This window comes from Nyctereutes procyonoides, unplaced genomic scaffold (assembly GCF_905146905.1).
Source record: "Nyctereutes procyonoides isolate TBG_1078 unplaced genomic scaffold, NYPRO_anot_genome, whole genome shotgun sequence".
In the NCBI taxonomy this organism is placed as follows: Eukaryota; Metazoa; Chordata; class Mammalia; order Carnivora; family Canidae; genus Nyctereutes; species Nyctereutes procyonoides.
This window is the reverse complement of record NW_026575028.1, coordinates 7,730,018-7,753,859: the sequence shown is the minus strand read 5'-3', so window position 1 is coordinate 7,753,859 and position 23,842 is coordinate 7,730,018. Positions and strand designations below refer to the sequence as shown.

The 23,842-nt window shown below is 48.2% G+C and overlaps 1 protein-coding gene across 1 annotated transcript; it reads left to right on the top strand.

Annotated features, from left to right (window-relative positions):
- Positions 1–13,016: 13,016 nt before the first annotated feature.
- On the top strand, positions 13,017–19,710 carry PIANP (PILR alpha associated neural protein). The gene is made up of 6 exons (XM_055315569.1): positions 13,017–13,155; positions 15,350–15,409; positions 15,672–16,183; positions 16,990–17,071; positions 17,891–18,112; positions 18,440–19,710. Exons 2-6 carry the CDS (start codon positions 15,393–15,395, stop codon positions 18,459–18,461), a joined length of 855 nt encoding a protein of 284 aa, XP_055171544.1. The 5' UTR covers positions 13,017–13,155; positions 15,350–15,392; the 3' UTR covers positions 18,462–19,710.
- The last annotated feature ends 4,132 nt before the right edge of the window (positions 19,711–23,842 follow it).

Genomic DNA, 23,842 nt, shown 5'->3' with positions numbered 1-23,842 from the left:
GCTCAACTTCATTAGTAAGCAAACCAATGCAAATTAATACCATAATGAGATATCACTGTATGCACCGGAATAGCTAAAATTAAAGTCTGAAAATAGGAGTGCCTGAGTTGGCTCAGTTGATTAAGTGTCTGCCTTCAGTTTAGGTTATGATCCTGGGATTCTGGGATTGAGCCCTGCATTGGCTCCCTGCTCTTCCAGGAGCCTGCTTCTCCCTTTCCCTTTGCCTGCCCCTCCCCCTGCTCATTCTCTCTCTCTCTCTGACAAATAAATAAATAAAATCTTTAAAAAAATAAAAAATAAAGTCTGAAAATAGCAAGTGTTGACAAGAATACAGAGTAAAAGCAACTCTCATATACAGTTAGTGAGAGTACAAGTGGTTATACCACTTTGGAAAAGGGGTATTATCTAATAATGTGGAAAATGCCCTATGATGCATTAATCCCACTTCTACACACATAGCAAATACATACAGCATTGTTATGCATATATCTTCAAGAGCAGACCAAAGAAACTATATTGTTAAGGAATGCACAAACACATGTGAAAACTATTTTTTTTACATGTGAAAACTATTAAGAAAAGCAAAGAAGTGATTATCATAAAAATCAGAACATTGCTTATGTATAAGTGAGGAGGGAATGATGTATGAGCGAGCAGGGATACACAAGTCCATTTCAAATACTGTTAAGGGGGGCACAGCCCGGGTGGCTCAGCGGTTTTTTTTTTTTTAATTTTTATTTATTTATGATAGTCACACACACACAGAGAGAGAGAGAGAGAGAGAGAGAGAGAGGCAGAGACACAAGCAGAGGGAGAAGTAGGCTCCATGCACCGGGAGCCCGACGTGGGATTCGATCCCGGGTCTCCAGGATCGCGCCCTGGGCCAAAGACAGGCGCTAAACCGCTGCGCCACCCAGGGATCCCTGGCTCAGCGGTTTAGCACCTCTTTGGGTCCAGGGCTTGATCCTGGAGACCCAGGATTGAGTTCCATGTCGGGCTCCCTGCATGGAGCCTGCTTCTCTCTCTGCCTGTGTCTGTGCCTTCTCTCTCTCTCTCTGTGTCTCTCATGAATAAATAAATAAAATCTTAAACAAAAATAAAAGCATAATACATTTAAAAAAATACTGTTAAGGGTCTTTTAGTTAGCCTGGTTGGTAGTCACATGAGTATTCTCTCTGTAAGTATTCCCTTTATAAGTATTCAATACATTTTACTTTATGTTTTGTTGCATTTGTCTTTATGTGTGTTGTATTCCACTATAAAAATGAGCTTTTTTATTTTATTTTATTTTTTTAAGATTTTATTCATGAGAGACACAGCGAGAGAGATTGAGAGAGAGAGAGAGGCAGAGACACAGGTAGAGAGAGAAGGAGGCTCCATGCAGGGAGCCTGACGTGGGACTGGATTCCTGGACTACAGGATCAGGCCCTGAGCTGAAGGCAGCGCTAAACTGCTGAGCCACCTGGGCTGCCCAAAAATGAGCTTTTTTTAAAAAAAAATTTTTTTATTTATTTATGATAGTCACACAGAATGAGAGAGAGAGGCAGAGACATAGGCAGAGGGAGAAGCAGGCTCCATGCACCGGGAGCCTGACGTGGGATTCGATCCTGGGTCTCCAGGATCGCGCCCTGGGCCAAAGGCAGGCGCTAAACCGCTGCGCCACCCAGGGATTCCCCCCCCCCTTTTTAAAGATTTTATCGATTATCTGATAAGAAGAGAAAGAGAGAGAGAGCGCGCAAGCAGGGAGCAGCAAGCAGAGCGAGAGGGAGAAGAAGCAGGCTCCCCGCTGCGCAAGGAACCTGATGCAGGGCTCAATCCCAGGACCCTGAGACCACAACCTGAGGACCTGAGCTGAAGGCAGATGTTCGACTGACTGAGCCACTGAGGTACCACAAAAATAAGCTTAAAAGAGTATTTAATTCAACATCCATACTTGACAATCTCTTAGCAAACTAGGAATAAAAGGGACTTTTCTTAACTTGATAAAAGTCATTAGAAAAAAAAAACAACCAACACAGCAAATACTATTCTATTTTTTTTAAAGATTTTATTTATTTACTCATGAGCGACAGACAGAGAGAGAGAGAGAGAGAGAGAGAGAGAGAGAGAGAGAGGCAGAGGGAGAAGCAGGCTCCATGCAGGGAGCCGGACATGGGACTTGATCCCGGGTCTCCAGGATCATGCCCTCGGCTGCAGTAGGCGCCAAACCGCTGCATCACCGGGGCTGTCCCAGCAAATAATATTAATTTTTTTTAAGATTTTATTTATTTATGCAAGAGAGACAGAGGCAGAGACACAGACAGAGGGAGAAGCAGGCTCCACTCCATGCAAGTAGCCTGACATGGGACTCGATCCCAGGTCTCCAGGATCCCACCCTGGACTAAAGGCGGCGCTAAACCGCTGAGCCGCCAGGGCTGCCCAGCAAATACTATTTTTACCAGGAAAACATAGGGAGCATTTCTTTTAAAACTGGAACAAAAGAAAGATGCCAGCTATCACTGCTTGTATTCAACGTTGTACTAAAGGTCCTGGCCAGCACAAGAAAAGGAAATTTTTTTTTTTTTATAAATTAATTTTTATTGGTGTTCAATTTACCAACATACAGAATAACACCCAGTGCTCATCCCGTCAAGTGTCCCCCTCCGTGCCCGTCACCCATTCACCCCCACCCCCCGCCCTCCTCCCCTTCCACCACCCCTAGTTCATTTCCCAGAGTTAGAAGTCTTTATGTTCTGTGTCCCTTTCTGATATCTCCCACACATTTCTTCTCCCTTCCCTTATATTCCCCTTCACTATTATTCATATTCCCCAAATAAGTGAGAACATACACTGTTTGTCCTTCTCCGATTGACTTACTTCACTCAGCATAATACCCTCCAGTTCCATCCACGTTGAAGCAAATGGTGGGTATTTGTTGTTTCTAATGGCTGAGTAATATTCCATTGTATACATAAACCACATCTTCTTTATCCATTCATCTTTCGATGGGCACCGAGGCTCCTTCCACAGTTTGGCTATTGTGGACATGGCTGCTAGAAACATCGGGGTGCAGGTGCCCCGGCGTTTCATTGCATCTGAATCTTCAGGGTAAATCCCTAACAGTGCAATTGCTGGGTCGTAGGGCAGGTCTATTTTTAACTCTTTGAGGAACCTCCACACAGTTTTCCAGAGTGGCTGCACCAGTTCACATTCCCACCAACAGTGTAAGAGGGTTCCCTAAGAAAAGGAAATTATAGGCATAGTATTGGAAAGGAAAAAAATGGGGCAGCCCGGGTGGCTCAGCGGTTTAGCACCACCTTCAGCCCAGGGCCTGATCCTGCAGTCCTGGATTTGAGTCCCACATCAGGCTCCCTGCTTGGAGCCTGCTTCTCCCTCTGCTTGTGTCTCTGCACCCCTCCCCTCTCACTGTGTGGCTCATGAATAAATAAATAAAATCTTTAAGAAAAGGAAAGGAAAAAAACGAACTGCCATCATTTGCAGATGACACGATTGTCTTTTTTAGAAAATTCAAGAGGTCTATAGAAAAACTATGCAGAAGAGAGGGCTTATCAAAGTGGTTGGCTTTAAAACCGATATTGAAAATCGATTGTGTTTCTATGTACCAGCAAAAACCAATTTGAAATGTCATCTTAAGTATACCATTTGGGGGGGGGGCAAAAAGGATACCATTTACCATAAACAGAAAAGCAATAAAGTGCCTAGGAATAGATAACAGAAGATATACATAATCTGCAGGAAGAAAATAGTACTACATCATCAAAAGGCATTAAAGACCTAAATAAATGAAGAGATATCCAAGTCCATGGTAGGAGATTTCAATATTATTTCTTTTGTTTTTCTTTACATTTTTTAAATCTAATTTTTTTTATGATAGTCATAAAAGAGTCACAGAGAGAGAGAGAGAGAGAGAGAGAGAGAGAGAGAGAGAGACATAGGCAGAGGGAGAAGCAGGCTCCATGCACCAGGAGCCCAAAGTGGGATTTGATCCCGGGTCTCCAGGATCGCGCCCTGGGCCAAAGGCAGGAGCTAAACCACTGTGCCACGCAGGGATCCCTACATTTTTTAAATCTAAATTCAATTTGCCAACATACAGTATAACACCCAGTGTGGAAATTTCAATATCAAAAGGATGTCAATTTGACTCCAATTGGACTTTGGATTCAATACAATTCCAAAATTCAAAATCCCGGAACTTGACAAGTTGATTCTCAAATACAGCAATAGCCAAGAAGTGGCAAAATATTCCCGAAAAAATATATTGACAAAGTGGTGTTTGCTCTGGAGACACCTAGTTTTATTTTAAAGGTATAGGACAGGGGTGTCTGGGTGTCAGTTAAGCATCTGCGTTTGGCTCAGGTCACAATCCCAAGGTCCTGGGGTGGAGCCCCATGTTGGGCTCCCTGCTCAGGGGGAGGCTGCTTCTTCTTCTCCTTCCTCTCCTTCTGCCTGCTTCCTCTCCTTCTGCCTGCTTCTCTCCTTCCGCCTGCTCCTACACCTGCTTATGCGTGCTCTCTCTCTGTGTGTGTCAAATAAATAAAAATTTTTAAAAAGCTATAGGACAATGTGTTATTGGTGCAGTTTTTAAAAAGTTGACTAATGGAAGAGAAAGTGTCTAGAATCAGATCCATGTACTTATAGAACTTCGATACATAATTGAGTCAGCCAAGCAGATCAAGCAGAGAGGAGGGAATATTTAATAAATGAGGCTGAGATCATTAATTTTCCATATTAAACAATGTAAAATAGACTATCAAAAAACATTACACACAAAAAGTCAATTCTAGGTAGCCTTCGGACTTAAATATAATGAGCAAAAGTTTGAAATCTTTTGAAAAATATGTAAGAAAATGTTTTTCTGACCAGGAGGGTAGAGATTGATGTTTTTATACAAGATACAAAAAGCATGATCATAAATGAAGTGTTGATAAATATGCCTATGTTAAAATAAAGAACTTATGATAATCAATCATGAAAAAAGTAAAGGACAGGTCACAAATATGTCACAAAAGAGAAAATATTTGCAACATATAAAGCTGACAAAGATTAGTATCCAGAATATATAAAGAACTACTGCGCAGCCTGGGTGGCTCAGCGGTTTAGCGCTGCCTTCAGCCCAGATTGTGATCCTGGAGACCCGGGATCAAGTCCCACGTCGGGCTCCCTGCGTGGAGCCTGCTTCTCCCTCTGCCGGTGTCTCTGCCTATCTCTGTGTCTCTCATGAATAAATAAACAAAATCTTTAAAAAAAAAGAAAAAAGAACTCCCACAAAAAAAAAAAAAAAAGAAAAAAGAACTCCCACAAATCAATAAGAAAAATACAAACAAACCAAATGATTGGGCGTTTCCCAGAAGAGGAAATTCAAAAGGCTAATAAGCATATGAAAAGATGCTCAATTGCCTTAGTAATTATAGAAATGCCAAATAAAACCACAATGAGGGACACCTGGGTGGCTCTGCAGTTGAGCGTCTGCCTTTGGCTAGGGTCATGACCCAGGAGTTGTAGGATGGAGTCCCACATCGTGTTCCATGTGGGGAGCCTGCTTCTCCCTCTGCCGATGTCTCTGCCTTCTCTCTGTGTCTCTCATGAATGAATAAATAAAATCTTTACTAAATAAATAAATAAAACCACAAAGAGATACTATTATACACCTACTACATTGGCAAAAATTAAGAAATCTAAAAATACAAGTGTTAGAATGTAAATCAATGGGAACTCAAAAATTAATGGTAGGAGTGTAAATCGAAAAACAATTTGGCATTCTTTCTCAAAGATTATTATTCTTATGCCTTACATCTTAGCAGTCTCACTACTAGATATACATTCCAGAGAAACTCTTGCACATATGCAAGAAACAAATACAGTAATGCTCATAGCAACAATGTTTATATAAAAGGAAAGAAGTGGGGCACCTGGGTAGCTCAGTCAGCTGAGTGTCTGCCTTCAGCTCCAGTCATGATCTCTGGGTCCTGCGATGGAGTCCTACATTGGGCTCCCTGTTCATTGAGGAGCCTGATTCTCCCTCTCCCTCTGCTGTTCCCCCTTCTTGTGCTCTCTGGCTCTCACTCTTTCTCTCTCTCTCTGTTAAATAAATAAATAAAATCTTCATTAAAAAAGAGAAAGAAGGAAAGAAAGAAAGAAAAAAAAGAAGAGAAAGAAAGAAAAAGAAAAAGAAAGAAAGAACTCAATAAATCTATCAACAGGAGAATAGACAATGATTTATTTGACATATTCACACAATGGCTCATTATATTCCAGTGAAAGTGTATGAACTCCAGCTACCTGCAACAATATGGATAAATCTTGGAAACACCATATTGAATGAAAAATAAACATGTACCAGAAGACAACATATAATACTATTTTTAATCAAACCTAAAAATAAGCAAGACTAAAAGCATATTTAAGCTTATATGCATTTGTAAGAAAAGAATATTTAAAAAACAATGGAATAACAAAAAAATCCAGAGAGGTAGTGATTACAAGGGGATGGGAGGATAGGGGAATCCCATAGATACAAGTTAGTGGCAACTTTCTAGTCCTTGGGGTGGGCGGTGGGTTTACAGATATTCATTTTATTTTCCTACTTTATAATTATCATACATATAATATCTTGTGTGTCAAATTTTATATATATGTAAAGTTATATTTATATGTAATACAGGGGCACCTGGGTGGCTCAGTCAGTTAAGCATCTGCCTTCAGCTCAGGTCATAATCACAGGTCATAATCAAGCCCCTCATGGGGCTCCCTGCTCAGCAAGGAGTCTGTTTCTTCCTCTCCCTCTGCCTGCTGCTTGCTCTGCCTACTTGTGCTCTCTCTTACTCTCTCTCTTTCTGGGTCAAATAAATAAATAAAATCTTTAAAAAATATATATATATATATATAATATAAATACTTTAAAATTTTTATTTGAGACAAAGAGAGAGAGAGAGCATGATCCAGGGGAGGAGCAGAGGGAGAGGGAGAAGTAGATTCCCAGCTAAGCAGGGAGCCCCATGAGGGACTTGATCCCGGGACCCTGGAATCATGACTTGAGATGAACACAGATAATTATCCAACTGAGCTACCCAGGCACCACATAAGTATGTATTATATTTGTATATCTATATACTTAAAGATTAAAAAGTTACATAAAATACTAGCCAGCTGGGGATCCCTGGGTGGCTCAGCAGTTTAGCGCTTGCCTTTGGCTCAGGGATATGATCCTGGAGACCCGGGATTGAGTCCCACGTTGGGCTCCTGCATGGAGCCTGCTTCTCCCTCTGCCTATGTCTTTACCTCTCTCTCTCACTCTGTCTCTCATGAATAAATAAATAAAATCTTAAAAAAAAATACTAGCCAGCTACATAGACATTTAAAAAGAGAAAGGATGACCCCAAGGTTTTTGTCCTGATCAACTGGAAGAATAAAGGTGCCATTTAAAAGAGAGGAAGTGCTAAAGGAGTGGCAGATTTGCAGTTGAAAAGTCTGGAAAGAAAGAAAAAAAAAGTCTGGAAAGAGGGAAGAGTCTGGATTGGAGATAAAAATTTAGGAGTCATCAGAAAAAAATGATATCCATCTACCTATTTAAAAATGATATTTAAAAGCTCAGATATAGAATATCCCCTGGAGTATGACCATAGATAGAAAAGAGAGCCAAGGTGTAGCTGTCCAGGAGATGAGCTAGGAAAGGAGGCCGAGAAGGAGGAATCAGTGTGGTCCAACAAAAACCAGGACAGTGTAGTATCTTAAAAATCAGGTAAGGGGGGATCCCTGGGTGGCGCAGCGGTTTGGCGCCTGCCTTTGGCCCAGGGCGCGATCCTGGAGACCCGGGATCGAATCCCACGTCGAGCTCCTGGTGCATGGAGCCTGCTTCTCCCTCTGCCTGTGTCTCTGCCTCTCTCTCTCTCTCTCTCTCTCTCTCTCTCTCTCTCTGTGACTATCATAAATAAAAATCAATAAATTAAAAAAAATTTAAAAAAAATCAGGTAAGGAAGGGATTTGAAAAAAAAAATCAGGTAAGAGGGCTCCTAGGTGACTCAGTTGGTTAAGCGTCCTGACTCTCCATTTTGGCTCAGGTCATGATCTCAGGGTGTTGGGATAGAGCCCTGCATTGGACTCGGGGCTCAGCGAGGAGTCTGCTTATCACTCTCCCTCTGCTCCTTCCCTGGTTCATGCTCTCTCTCTCTCAAACAAGTAGGTAAATCTTTAAAAAAAAAAAAAGCCAGGTAAGAAAGTTTCTGGAAGGGGACATAACTGTAACAAAGGCTGCTGAACACCAAGTAAAATGAAGCTGACAACTGAACTTTGGATTGGAAACATAAAAGTCACAGGTAGCCTTGACAAGAGGAATTTCAGCAGGGTGGCTGGGGCAAAAGCCTGAATGAAGTTGGCTGGGAGGTTAGGAGGACATTTATATGTCAGAATATGATGAGGCTACATGAAAAAGGATGAAGACCCCTATTCATTGATACTATAAAATAGCAAAGGTACATTGTTTTTTTTTTTAAGGATTTTTTTAAAATTTTTATTTATTTATGATAGTCACAAACAGAGAGAGAGAGGCACAGGCAGAGGGAGAAGCAGGCTCCATGCACTGGGAGCCCGACGTGGGATTCGATCCTGGGTCTCCAGGACCGCGCCCTGGGCCAAAGTCAGGCGCCAAACCGCTGCGCCACCCAGGGATCCCGCAAAGGTACATTGTTAAGTCAAAAAGGAAAGATGTAGAACAGTATACACAGTATGCCAACTTTTATTGAAAATACACGGGGGAAAAGAATTTATATTACTATTTGCTTGTGCATGCATAAACTGGAAGAATGCATAGAAATTAGTCACACTAAGGGTAGAGATGGGAACGGGAAAGATGATGGACAGGGGAAAGAATGGGAACTTTCACTATATACCTTTTTATATTAGAAACTTTTCTTAAAAAAAAAAAAAGAAACTTTTCTTGCACATGTGAATGTACTACCAATTCAAAGCAATGAATTGCAGGGGCACCAGGGTGACTCAGTCAGTTAAGCATCTAACTCTTGATTTTGGCTGAGGGCATGATCTCAGGGTCTTGCGATCAAGCTCCACGTCAGGCTCTGCACTGGGCATGGAACTTGCTTAAGATTCTCTCTCTCGGGCAGCCCTGGTGGCGCAGCGGTTTAGCGCTGCCTGCAGCCCAGGGCGTGATCCTGGCGACCCTGGATCGAGTCCCACGTCGGGCTCTCTGCATGGAGCCTGCTTCTCCCTCTGCTCTGCTCTGTGTCTCTCTCTCTGTGTCTGTGTCTCTATGAATAAACAAATAAAATCTTTAAAAAAAATAAGTAAAATCTTTATAAATAAATAAATAAAATAAAATAAATAGGTCTTTAAAAAAAAGATTCTCTCTCTCTCTCCCTCTGCCCCTCCCACCCCTCAAAAAAAAACCCATTAATGAATTGCAAAAGTAAAATAGTTTAATTCAATTTAATAAAAGGGAAAGAGAAGGAATAGGAGGAGAAGTGGAAGAGATGGTGAGTAGAAATCATTTTCTGAGATGCTTTGCTGTAAAGGGAAAGAGAGAAGGGCAGATAACCGGAGTGGAAGGTGGAGCTAAGGAAGGCTTGTTTTAGGCTGTAAGGAATTACAGTGTGTTCACATGCTGCTGGGATAATCAAGTAGAGAGGAGAGTGAAGCTGCAGAAGAGGGAGGACAGCCATCACAGTGATGACTTTGGCGTGGCTGAGAAGACCAGGGATCCTCCACAGAAGGAGAGGTGGAGGGCAGCCCTGGTGGCCCAGCGGTTTAGTGCCGCCTTCAGCCCGGGGTGTGATCCTGGAGTCCCGGGATCGAGTCCCACATCAGGCTCCCTGCATGGAGCCTGCTTCTCCCTCTGCCTGTGGCCTCTCTCTCTCTCTCTCTCTCTCTCTCTCTCTCTCTTTCTGTGTCTGTCATGAATAAATAAATAAAATCTTAAAAAAAAACAAAAGGAGAGGTGGACTGGGATGTGGTGGTAGTGGGGAATTGAGAGAGATGTCTTCTGTCTGCTGCTGTTCCCTCAGAGAAGCAGCAAGCAAAATCATCAACTGAGAGTGAGAAGGGTTTGGAAGGATGTTGGACATGTGAGGACAGGAAACAGACAGAAATTTACTCTGACAAATGCTGGGAAACCCCAATGAGCACAAAGATAATGATAAAGATACCAGTGGAGCCAGACACAGGGAGAGAATTTCTAGATGGTGGAGTGTGGGAAGGTTCTCAAATCATCTGAAGACACATTTATCACTCTGCATTTCACTGTCTCGTTTACTAGATTCTAAGTTCCACGAGAACAGTAAAGACTTTGGTCTTGCTCTCTGCTGTATCCCCAGCCAGCAGTGCAGTGCCTGGGATGTAGGAGGCATTACAAAAAGAGTTTTCAAAGGAATTAATGAATCAGGAATACTAGAAATAATTGATAATGATCCAAAGTCCTCCACGTAAAAGGCACTCACATAGGTAGTGAATATTTACTTGGAAAATTTGACCCACACCCATCACATAATGAGTCCTCTTACAGCATATCCTTAGGATATGGGGCCTACTAGGGCCCAGGATATGGCATGATTTGCACACTCTGCCTCACATAGCCTCCTTTGGATTCAACATATACTGTCTTTCCCCCGCCACTGGGAAACACCAGGAGGGTGGCTCACTCACTACTATTCTGACATGTGAATGAAGGGCTGTCAGGGACAGACAAGCAGAAGGGCAACCACTGCAGATGCTGGTCAGAACAGCAGGCTTCCTTCCGGGAGGCAGGAGTGCCAGGCTAATCACAGTAATAATGCAAAGGATGAAGGGCAAGTGTTTGGAGGGGCGTGGGTGTGAGCAGAGACTCAACCTAAAGCATTCAGCACAGGGCAGAGATTAAGGAAGGCAGGCAGATAGAGAGGAAAGGCAGGTGGAGAGCAGAGAAGAGAATGGGCAGGGGTCCCAGGTGAAGTTTACTAAGCAATAAATATTGAACATATACTATGTGCCAGGCTCTGAGGATACAAGGGAACAAGACAAATATACTCTTTGTTCTCTAGGTTATGGTGGCAGGGATGGGGGAGCAGGGGATGGAGCAAGGGAGGCAATAAACAGTAAACAAATATAAGATCATTTCAGAGAGTGATGAGTTGGAAAGACAATGAAACATTGAAGAAACAGAGTGGGTGACTGAATGACAAGAGAGAGCCCACCAGGTGAAGAGGAGGGTGAGGGGTAGGCAAAGGATTTCAGGAAGAGGTAGTCAAAAGTACCAGGGTGCTAAGGGAATCATTTCAGATATTCTAGAACATCAAGAGATCTCACCTGGCAGGAGCATTGTTTGAACATGGGGGAGGAGTACAAGTTGAAGGGCCTTTCCTAACAATGAGTTCAGATTTATTCCAAGCACAATGAAAAGCCACTCAAATATTTTACACAGGGAAGAGCATGATATGATTTAGATTATAAAAATATTACTAGATATTGTGAAGACTAGTTTGCAAAGAGCAAGAGCAGAAGCAAGCGACCACCTGAGAATCTATTGCGCTATTTCAGATGACAGATGATGGCTTGAACAAGGATGGAAGTAACAAAAGTGGAGAGAAGTGGATGGATTCAAGATACATTTTGCAAGCAGAGCTCACAGAACTTGCTGGCAAAGTTGATACAGGGCAAGAACCAGTGAGAAAAGGGAAAGGAGGAAAAAGATGTTTCCTAGGTTTTCAGCCTGAACAAGTAGTTGTCATATCCCAGGATGGGACACAAGGAGAGAAATAGATTGGTGGGGGAAGAATTCAAGCCATTTATTTTAGCCACATTAACTTCACATGGCCATTAGACATCCAAGTGGAGATGTCAAGCAGGCTGTTGGATAAATGAGTCTGGAGCTTTAGATATAAATTTAGGACTTGCTGACATTTACATAGTATTTAAGCCCTGGGACTGGATGACATCACTGGAGAGAGAATGTGGAAAGAGAGGAGAGCCAAGGATTGAGCCCTAGCAATCACTAACATTTAGAGGTCGAGCAGAAGACTGAGAGGGAAAGTCAGTGAGATTGGAGGGAAACTAGGAGAGTGTGGTGTCCTGGAAGTGCAATCAAAATAAAACATGGTAGAGAGGGTTGGGGTAGGATAGAGAGTGGGGATTGGGGAACTACTTTTGATAGAGGTTAGAGAAGGCCTCTCAGAGGAGGTGACATTGGATCTCAGGGAAATTTTAATGAAAAAAAAAAAGTGAGTCATTGTGCAAAGGAGGGAGGCATTCCAGGCAGAGGAAACAGTGAGTGCCAAGGCCCAGTGGCAGATTAAGGTCCTCTAGTTCTAGGAACATAGATCAGGTCCAAAGAGGCAGGGGCATGAAGAGTGTTAGGAGAGAATATCAGAAAGCAATCTCGTGGACAGGTCACAAAGGGCCTTGTAAGACAATAAGGAATTTGGATATTCTGAGGGCTAGAAAAGCTGAGTAATGCAACTTAATCTACTTATTTTAAAGATCATTTGAGTTGCTTCTGGGAGAATGCACTGTATTAGGCCATGGAATGAATGGAACGGGGACATCAAGCCTTTGGGATAATACAAGGATGGTTCGAGGTATTCACCCCCAGCCGCAGCCCCAGCCCCACCTAGATCCCCGGCGCTCCGGCGCTCCGCAATGTCCACCAGGGGCGAAACGGAGTTGGGGATGCAGAGCCTTAGGTGACTCAGAATCTCGGTAACTGACTGGAGTGACCTTGGGTATCCATGGAGTTGGGGCAAAGGGGTGGAGAAGCTGCTATTAGAACGCGGGGAATGAGACTGTCGGTCACCCTCTGCTCCCCTCTCCAACCCTCCACCTGCGACCCAGCCGAGTGCAACTCCTGCGGCGCGGCAGTAGGAGGGTTAAACCGTGCGTGGCCCACCGCGGGAGCGGGAGAGGCGGAGACCTTGCGCTCTGAGCTGCCGCGCCGCGCCGAGCCCAGCCGAGCCGAGCGCAGCCCGAGCCGAGCCGAGCCGAGCCGAGCATCTCCCGCCGCCGCCGCCGCCGCCGCCGCCGCCCCGCGCCCCGGGCGCCCCCCCCCAACCTCTCCAGCGCCCCGGCTGCCGGCCAAGCCCCCCGACCATGCCCCGTGCCCCACAAGCCCCCGCGACCCCCCAGCCCCGTGCAGCCCCGAGCGCCCGCAGCTGTGGTGCCGCCGCGCCAGGCTTGCAGGTGAGCGAGAGCCGGACCCCCACGCCCCCGCCCGCGGGAGCCCGGCCCTGCCCTTCCGGACTCCGCGCCCTCCGCCCCCCGCCCCTCCCGGCGCGGCCCCCCGCCCGGGCTCGAGCCGCCTGCCCCTCGGCGCGCCTTCCCCGCGGTGCTCTCCATCCCTCCGCGGGTCCCGACTCCATCCTGCCCTCCTGGCGCAGCGGTCCGCGTCCCCGCGGCTGCCTCCATCCCGCCTTCGGCTCAGCCCTCGGCTCCGGCATCCTTCTGTGTCGGGTTCCCTTTCTGCTCTCGACGCTCCCTCCCTCGCAGTCCCTTCGCTGACCTCCTGGTCCTCGTTTCAACCCCCGCCCCCCCCCACCGCCGCTCTCCAGCCTGTCCGGGGAGCCGGGCCTGTGGGAGGGGTGGGCTCGGGGCCGCGCTGGGGATGGGGCCCGGTTCCCGCACCCCAAAGCTCCCGCCCCACCCCCAGCTCGTCTCCTGCGCACAACAGGTCGGTGAGAAGCGAGGAGAGGGTGGGGGTGGCGCGCCAGGCTGGGGACTGCGGGCTTCCTGGAGGGGGTGGCTAAAGGGGGTGCGGGGCTTCGGGACTGGAGTTGACGTTGGGTGGTGGTGGTGGGGGGTGATGCACAACGCTGAGAGGCAAGTGAGTCCTGGAGTCAGCTGGCCACAGATGTCCCCGTGAGCCCTTCTCCGCTTCACTGGTTCGCTCTAACCTCCTCCTTCCCTCCCTCCCTCCTTCCCTCCCTCCAGCTTCCTAAGCTTCCCGGCCCTCGCCCCCTTAGCCCACCAGGCTCCCATCCCTATCTCGTTCCAGAGCTCCATATCCCTTTACATCTGAAGAAGCACTTTCCAACTCCTCCATCTTTGCTGCTCAGCTGTCATCCCCAGTCCCTTTCTCTTCTCATTTTATCCTCAGCATGATGTTCTCTCTTCTTCCATTCCCTTGTTCCCGGTCTTTGGTCTTCACTCCTTTTCTGTCTTCCCCTTCCACTCTCTCCACTTGCCATCCTGTCTAGACCTTTCCTTTCTTGTCCTCCTGCCCTTCCCCCATCTTCCCTGATCCTGCAACCCCTTGGCCCTCGACCCCTTGGCCCTCGACGCTTCCCTCTCTCACCTGTACTCTTATTCTCCCTGCAGCATCCTCCAGGCTTCCAGGCTTCTGTACCCACCCCCTTCCCAGTCCACTCTTTCAGGCAGACTCCTCTCCCTCACCCCATGCTCTGTACCCACTTCTTCACCTTCCTTCTCTCCTCACTCCTAACCAGCCCTTCCTCTTTCAGCCTCTAACCCCTCGTCCCTCTCCCCACTGCCCTCTTAGCCTTGCCCTTTCCCAGATTTTCCCATCATATTCTCCTGATCTTCTCTGGGAGCACTTAATGTGCAGATTTAGACCAGAATCTTGAGGATCCAGGGTGTCCTATCCTCCTCCACTCTGAGGAGTCTGGCCCCCCTGGGTCTAACCCCCTCAGCTCTGAGAACATTTCCTTTCTCTTTCAAAAACCGACCATCCAGATTTTCCCAGGACTCTACCCAGGAGAGCTACATTTGAGGGGGTGACCTCTTCCCAGCTCCACTTCCCTTCAGAGAGCACCTATGCATTGGATGATTTAACATTGAGCAAAAATTATACTCTGTAGTTTCTCTCCCACCCACCTCTGTCTTTCTCTGTCTCTTGCTTTCCATCCCTCCTTCCCCTGCTCCCCTACTGCTGAAGAGGTAGATTCCCTAGGGCTCATCATAAGAGAAATGCTGGGGACTCCAAGCAGGCTGGACAGACTGGGGTGCTCCCCTTGTGTGCATGCCACGCACACATTCACAGACACTCTGATTGACTTCCTCTTCCCTCCCCCACCCTCAGGCTCCCTCCCTAGCGGTAGGTGCTCAAGGAATCACAAGGTTCTTGGCTCTAAATTAAGCTCCAACAAGAGCTTGGAACTGTGGGCAGAGGAAGTGAGAAGGAAGGAAGCCAGAGAAATAAGAGTACACTCCGAGGTGGGGAAGTTGCAGGGATCTCTGGGCAGTTGTAGATAGGGGCTGGGGGCTAGATAAGAAACACTCTGGGAGCCCCCCACCCACCCAAGGATGAAAAGTGGCAGCTGGCAGCCTGGGAGACAGATCCGGGTAGGACTGGTGGCTGAATGAAATGGGAAAGCACTCAGGGCAGAGTTGGGATGTGACGACCCCCTCTCTCCCCCAGTAAAGGCTGAAAATCTGGGTCACAGCTGAGGAAGAACTTGGACATGCAGTCCAAAATGTGGTAAGTCTGGCTCAGCAGATGGAACCTGGAGGCCACTGCTCCTGGGGTCTGGGGCCCCTTCCCTCCTATGTCTGCCCTGGGCCTTCCCTCCTGAGGACCAGACCCAAGGAGGGAAGGAAATGAGGCCAGTCTTTCCAAGGCCCACCTGCTTTTCCAGAGAATGCTGGAGGGAGGCAGCGGGATCTCTGGTATGAGCCTGTGCTCCCCACATATTAGCCTGAGACAGGCTTGTGTCTCACCACCTTTCTCTCCCTTCTTGCAGGCCTGCACTGCTGCTGTCCTACCTCCTCCCTCTTTGGCCACTGCTCTTGCTGCCCCTCCCACCACCTGCTCAAGGTTCCTCCTCCTCCCCTCGAACCCCACCAGCCCCAGCCCGGCCCCCCTGTGCCCGGGGAGGCCCCTCTGCCCCACGCCATGTGTGCGTGTGGGAGCGGGCACCCCCACCGAGCCGATCCCCTCGGGTCCCAAGATCGCGTAGGCAAGTCCTGCCGGGCACTGCACCCCCTGCCACCCCATCTGGCTTTGAGGAGGGGCCACCCTCCTCTCAGTACCCCTGGGCTATTGTATGGGGCCCTACAGTGTCTCGAGAGGATGGGGGGGACCCCAACTCTGCCAATCCTGGATTTCTGCCCCTGGACTATGGTTTTGCAGCCCCCCATGGGCTGGCAACCCCACACCCCAACTCAGATTCCATGCGGGGTGATGGAGATGGGCTCATCCTTGGAGAAGCACCTGCCACCCTGAGGCCTTTCCTTTTCGGGAGCCATGGGGAAGGTGAGTGGGAGCAGGAGAGGCTGATGGAGGGTACGAGGTGTAGGGAGGCTGGCTGAAGGGCCACGACAGAGATCTTGTCTGCTAGTTCCTCCCACAAATGTGTCAGGCACTGTGCTGGCACAGGGGGGCAGAGATGAAATGCCCTCTGAGCCCTGGAGGAACTCAGGTCCACTGGAGAAGACAGATGTGTAAACACTCAGGGAAGAGTCAATATAATAAATGCTCTAATAGAGGCACACACAGCATGTTTTTAGCAAAAGAGGCAAGGGAGAGATTACTGGTGCCTGGGGATCAGGACACCTTCCAAGAACTGACATTGGAGCTGGACCTTGAAAATGGAGTAGGAGTATTCCATGCAGAAGAACACCGTGAATGAAAGGGATCTTCAGGGTGACATCTCAGCTCAAGGAATGCCAAGATAGGACCACTAGTTTGGGGGTGGGGCTAGTACAGGGATGGACATTCCTACCCCTAGTTTCTATGCAGATACAGGGGTTCTCTCTGACCTTGGAGCCTCCTCCTCATCGCATGTATACAGAAGATTTGGGAACATGGAGGAGAACTAAAAACTTCAGTGAAAGCTGATGCTAAGAATAAAGGGGGGAGGGTGGGGTTCAAGAAAGCAGAAAGAGTTGGGCAATGTAGATTTGAATAGCAACTCTGCAAGTTTATTGAACTTGAAGCTTAATTCCCCCCCCCAGCCCCCAGCTCCAAGTTTATTGAACTTGAAGCTTAATTTCCCCCACCCCCACCCCCCAGCTCCTACCACCTCAGGCCTCCTAAAACTTTCTCCCCACCCCAATCAGGTGTGGATCCCCAGCTCTATGTCACAATTACCATCTCCATCATTATTGTTCTTGTGGCCACTGGCATCATCTTCAAGTTCTGGTAAGCTGCGGGGAGGAGGGTGCTGGCGGATGGGGATCTAATGTTTGGTAGTGTTTGGTTGGAAGGAGGGCAGGAGCAAGGGCCACATATTTGCTGGAGGTGGGAGAGAAAGTGGTGGATTTAGGCAAGGAAGACCTTGGGAAAAGGTGGTAAGGATTTGGATGTGGGAGACAGAAATTGGGGCAAATTCCTTTTCCCAGGGAAACACATGGATAATGGGAGAGGCAGGGGAATTATGTGCACTGGGGGGCTTGCAAAGGGATGCCTACGTGGGCATCCCTTGTCCCCATTTCCTCCAAGACAGAGAAAACGGACCCATTCTGCAGAGCCCCTTTTTGGAGCTGCCTGGAGAGGAGGGAGAAAGTCTGGAGCTTTCTTTGCATGCATTTAATAAGGGGTCACTCAGTCCTTCACACTTTACTGAGAATCATTAGACTCAGGTGTCCAGGTCATTAGCTGATTTTGAACTAGAACTAAACCAAACCTTCCAGGCACCTGCTAAGGAGAGAAATGGCTCTCCTGGGAATGCATGGGAGGGGGCAATTCTGGGAGACTGTGTTGGTGGGGAGAAGGTACTGATTCTGTGGATCTGGACCAGGTCTGGAGGATTGTTTACACACCTGGCTGCCTGGAGGTAGAGAAAGTAGCTTTATGAACACTCAGTCTCCAGATATTTCTTATAAGGAACTGTTAAGAGGCCAGTTTCTCTGCTGTAGGATATTGGAGTGTCTGAGGGAGGATGGGGGTGGCCAGCACTGCAGGCCCAGGATGGGGGTTTCTTAAATGTGTGAGAGAACCTCTTTCCTTCCCGTGTACCAGCTGGGACCGAAGTCAGAAGCGGCGCAGGCCCTCTGGGCAGCAAGGTGCCCTGAGGCAGGAAGAGAGCCAGCAGCCGCTGACAGACCTGTCCCCAGCTGGGGTCACTGTGCTGGGGGCCTTCGGGGACTCGCCTACCCCCACCCCTGACCATGAGGAGCCCCGAGGGGGACCCCGGCCTGGGATGCCCCAGCCCAAGGGGGCTCCAGCCTTCCAATTGAACCGGTGAGGGCAGGGGCCAAGGGCTGGGAGGGCTGGGAGGTAAGGCAACTTTGGTCCATAGCCTTGGTTGGGAGAGCTCCCTCCTGGGTGGGCGGGGAGAAGGTAGACCTACATCCCCTCACAACTCCTCACCCTCCCTAGGGCTGGACTAGATCCTCTCTAGGGGACCCTTCCTTCTCCCACTCTCTGTGGATCTCTGTCCTGTTCTCACGTTGTCGTTTAACTCAACTCTGCCCTCTTCTCCTTGAGTCCCTTTCTTTGCCTTGGACTTCCCTTCGATTCTGGCCTACCCAGTGGTTCCTGACTGTGCCCTTTCCCTCTTCCTCTCAGGATCCCCCTGGTGAATCTGTGATGCCCCCTCAATGTTGGGGTGCCGCCAAGCAGGAGGCCGAGGGGCCAGCATAGCCCCCATCCCACTGAGGGTGGGACAGCTGTGGGAGCTGGGGCCACGGGTACTCCTGGCTCCTGCCCTTGCACACCACCCTGGAACCCTCACTGGCCCCATAGGTGATCCTAGCTGCTCACCCTCCTCTAGGTGGGGGCCTCACATATTTGTGGCTTCTGGTCCCCCATCCCTACCCTTGCACACTCACATGAAAGCCTTGCACACTCACCTCCACCCTCCCAGGCCATCGCACACACTTGTGCTCTTGTACAGCCAGTCTTCTGCACCCTCTCTCCACCCACACCACCCTTCCAATCCCTCACATTTCTCCCTTCGTTTCACACTTTTCACTCTCTCTTCCTCTCACACTCCATGCTCAGCTCAGTTGCTCAGTGGTCAGTGGGTGACTTTCCTGTTACCTCTCACAAGCATTTCCTGGCCCATGTTGTGGTGTTGTGTGTTGTGCTCACACTCTCCCTCATGAACACCCACTGATCTCGTTTCTGTGGCCTCTGCATGCTGCCCCAGAGGTGGGTGGGAGGTGAGCTGGGCGCTTCTCTGCCCGCATCTGTCATGGTCCCATCCCATTCCATATCATGTGTTTTGTGGTCTCCCCCATCCCACTCCAAGGGCGTGCTCATTACCCTGAGGGCTCCCCCATGGGAATGGGGGTAGTGAGGCCCCAAGCTTCTCCCCCCCCCAACTGCTAAATTCTGTTGTCTGGAAGATGGGTTTTGGGGAGTCACCTGCTGCACTACACAAGAAAGGGGCTCCCATTTGCCCTTCCCTTCCTCCTAAGTCCCTTTTGTCTTATCTGTCTGGCTGTCTGTGTGTGGGTCACTGGAATTCAGAGTCCCTGAGCCAGTCCTCTACTTCCCAGCCTCTCTGGGGGCCTCCCTAACTCCACCTAGGCTGCCAGGGACTGGGGCCTACTGGTTCAAGGCCATCGGGAGCTCTGCCTCCCAATCTATCCCACCTTTTCATGGGCTCCCTCACACTCCTCCTCTCCTCCCTCCTTGGTTCTTCCACTCTCCTTTTTGCCTGTCTCCCTTCTCCTCATATTTGTCCCTACTTCTCACCATTTTTCCGCCCTCCTCCCTTCTTCCTCTCTTACCTGGCTCCTATGCTGTGATATATATTTTTGTATTATCTTTCTTCTTGTGGTGATAATCTTGAATTCTTGTGGGATGTAAGTTTCAAAATTTTCAAATAAAGCCTTTGCAAGATACTGGAGTTAGTTCTGCTTATGAACTCTGAAGAGAGGAGAGGGAGCAGGCAACAGGCAGCCAAGAAGGGAGGAAAAGAAGGATGGGGGTTTGAAAGGAACCCCTTAAGACTCTGTGTGACAATGGGCTGCTCCAACCTGGAGTTAGGGTTCCTGGGTTTTTGTTTTGTTTTGTTTTTAAGGGGGTAGAGGGGCAGAGGGAAATGGAGAAAGAGAATTTTAAGCAGGCTTCCAGCCCAGTAGGGAGCCTGATGTGGGGCTTGATCTCATGACTCTGAGATTCTGACCTGAGCCTAACCTACTGAGCCATCCAGGCGCCCCGTGGGCTTTGACTTGGAACAGAATGGAAGAAGAAACTGAAGGGAGCAGCCAGAGCAAGAGAAACTGGAAGAGTGGCTTGCTTGTTACTTGCCAGTAAAGGTCAAGAGAGACCATAAGAAAGGAGACAGAGAGTGGAACACCTGGGTGGCTCAGCGGTTGAGCGTCTGCCTTTGGCTCAAGGCGTGATCCCGGAGTCCTGGGACCGAGTCCCACATCAGGCTCCCTGCATGGAGCCTGCTTCTCCCTCTGCCTGTGTCTCTGCCTCTCTCTCTCTGTGTGTCTCTCATGAATAAATGAATAAAATCTTAAAAAAAAAAAAAGACAGAGAAAAGGAACAGGCAATGAAGCCAGCAAGAAAAGGAGTGAGCTGATAAGACAGACGGAGGGTAAAGGGTGAAAGGAAGAGAAAAAATGGAGTAAAGGGGAAGAGGTGAGAGGGGCCACAAGGAGGCTGCCCTTCTTGGTGTATTTTCAGCCTCGCTCCCGAACTTGTCCCCATCTACAGCTGCCCTCCAAAAGCTGTGCAGTGTTAGAATCCCTGTGGTTAGCTCTCACTAGCTTTCTCCCCCTCCGCTCTGCCCTAAGAGAAAGGAACTGCTAGGGTACAAGGGCAGGATCAAGGGGTATGTTTGGGGGAGGGAACAGGCTGCCCAGCTGGGATCAGTCACCTCTGAGCCCCCCATTCTAGGTTTGGCTCTAGTGAAAGCTCTGCAAAAGCCCACATATCAGCCTCTCAGCTGTTGCTAAGTTCCATTGCCATGGTAACCACCCAGGTCCCATTTCTCCCCCCACCCCCATCTGTGCCCCACTTGCTCCCTGGAAATGTGGAGCTCCTGGGAGGAGAGGATACTGTTATGAGCCAAGGGCAGTCTGGGCTACCCCAGACTCTGAATGCCTCCAAGCATTTTGCAGCTGGAATTAGGAGTGTATAGGTGTTGGTAGGTGTATGTTTTAGGTGTTGGGGAACTTTCCTGTCTACTCAAGGAAGTGTGTGTGAATCCATATAGCATACAATGGTGAGGGGAGGAGGGAGCATATTTCTCAAGACCAGAGCAGCACATTTGGGGTATCAGACTCCCTGAGAAAAACAGTGCTACAGAAGAAAAAGCCAGAGCAGGAGCAAGGAGTGATGAGCCAACCAAAAGCAGAGGTGTAAAGCCAACAAACTGCTGAGGAGGGCTCAGAGTCAACTCAGAGAGGCCTAAAGAGAGCCCAGTGGCAGCTGGCAGAGGGAGAGGGCTGGATGGAATGGGAGGGTGCAGGAAAAGGTGCTGAGGACATGGGTTGGGGGCAGTGAGGGATGAATCCGAGGTGGATGGGAGAAGAAGCCTCACTAACCTTTCCCTTCTTTCCCCCCAGGAATCTAGTCCTTGTCAGGTGGGGGGTGGGGAGGAGCTCAAGTGCCTGGAGAGCACACCACTGCTCTATCACCCTCTGCAACTGTAGTTCTTCAGAGGGACAGTGTGACCCCGAGGCTCATCCATATGCAAAAGTCATGCATGAAGGCCCCTAATGAAGAGGGAATTAATTATTGCCTGATTAGCCTGCTGTTCCTCTAAATTTAAATAAATTAAAATACACCAGCAAGATACTGGGAAATCCTCACCTGTTCCTTCTCCCGAAATGCCCTCCTTCCCCGTGGAAAGTCAGATGGCAGGGAAAGACAGAGGAGAAAGGAGACGTCCTAGTCTCCTGAGCTGTCCTAAAGGAAATATCCCAAACTAGATTACATTGTCAGGATAATCAGGATGAGTTGGGAGGCCCTGGGGAACAGATCCTAACTTTTATCTTTCATGAAGTTGAAACAGACTATGGGGCCTTTGGAGGTCCTTGAAGGTAGCAAGTGGTAGAGCAGAGTCACTGCTTAGTGACAGACCAAGAACACAAACTATGGCCATATGACCTTTTTGGTTCTTGGAAGCCACACATCACAAGCACCACTGGGACCAGTATCTCTCATCACTATGCTTTCTTTGCCTCCTGAGCTGTGCATCAAATGACTCAGCCCATTTTTCTGGAATGCTTACCATTATGGCTCAGACCAAACCAGGAAATGGGGAAGCCCCCAGGAGGAGGGATCTCCCAGGCAGAGCTCAGGGTGTGGAAGTGATTCAAGATGGAAACAGTGTGCCAGCTGGAAAACCCCAGGCTAAAATTAACAGCCCTCCTCCCCCTACGCCCCACATTTATCTCTAAAGCTCTTCTCTAAGGAGTTCAAAGCACTTTAAAATCTGGCTTCTTATAGCAAGGGCAGAAGCCTGGCTGACAGTTGGAGACACGGAGGCTCAGCGAGTACCTGTTAATGAAAATAGGAAAAGAACAAGAGGAGAACCAGGACTTAAGAGTGATTATTATGATTTTGCTCTCACTTCTCTATCTCAGCCTCCAAAATTGACGTTTCTGGAATTAGCAATTCTAACCCATACAGCAAGTAGGTCTGGTCACATCTGAGCCCTTAAGATCTTATCCTGCCAACTGTTGCTCCTCAGTTAACACAGACTGAGTACAGAGCCCCAAAGTGTGATTGAGACAGTAGGCACTTTCTAAAAAAAAGATACAAACTATAATGACAAACCAAAGATACCTATCTTCTATTTAAACATTTAACTTAACTATTTTTAGGCGTCCTTGGTACTTCCTTGCTGTGATTTTGGAGAAAAAAAAAAAGGACCATTTAAATCTTCAGAGTCTAATTTTCATTATCCATAAAGTAGATAATTAAAAATAAATTTATTTTTATTTGACTTATTTTCTTTTCTAAGCAAAGGGCTATTACTGTTAGTAGGGGGGACTTCAATTCTGCTTCAGCCAAAATAGAGCTCAGCTCAGGGGATCCTGGCCAGATCACGGTGAAGGCAGCATTCATTTACTCAAAAGCATGTATTTATGCACCGTCTACTATGCACTCAGCAAAGCAGTGGGAAGGATGCCATGTACGAGACTGTTTCTTCTCTGAGGAACTGACAAGTTTGCTGAAGAGTCAAATATATGAAATAGTTAAAAGAGCAACAAAAGGTACAGACTAAATGCTGTGGAAATTCAGAGAAAGAAATCGTTATGCATTCGAGCAATCCCGTAAGGCTTCCTGAAAAGAGTTCATATCGTGTTCATTTATGGAACAAACGTTTCCTGACCACTTACTAAATGCCAGGCTCTGAGGATACGGGGGTGAACAACTCAAAGCGCTTGCCCTCATGGAGCCGATATTCCAGCAGGAAGAGGTGAACAGCAAACGATCTATCAGGGGGTGATGAGTGCTGTATTTAAAGGTAGAGCAAGGTGAGGAGATAGAGACTGGGGGGTGGAGGGCAACAAGAACATAGAGACCGAAGGTCAAGAGCACTGGTGTGGTCAGGGAGAGGTCATCAGTTACTCTGGCGGGCCTGAGCCCCTACTGAGGGACCACAGAAAACAACTGACACATCCTCATCCCTTCCCGCAATTCAAAGCACTGAGACATTCTTGAGAACAAAACGAAAAATAATGGCAACTTCCTACATCAGTCTATTAGTCTATTTTACACTGAGAGAAGGGAAACGGACCCACCGTCATTTAAGAACCCCTACCTCCCTACCTCCCTAGCGCCTCTCGTACCTGATGCATAATTCATAAACCTGTCGGCTTCCACCCTCCCACTTCCCCAGAAGTCCCTTCCGGAAGCCCGGGACAGCACTTCTGAAGGTTCAGTTTCTGCCCTTAGCGGAATCCGCCTCCGCTTCCGTTGTGACGTCACATCCACACAAGGCTCTCTCGCGTCCCCGCAGAAGCCACTTCCGCCCCTACTTTTCGTAACTTCCGCCCT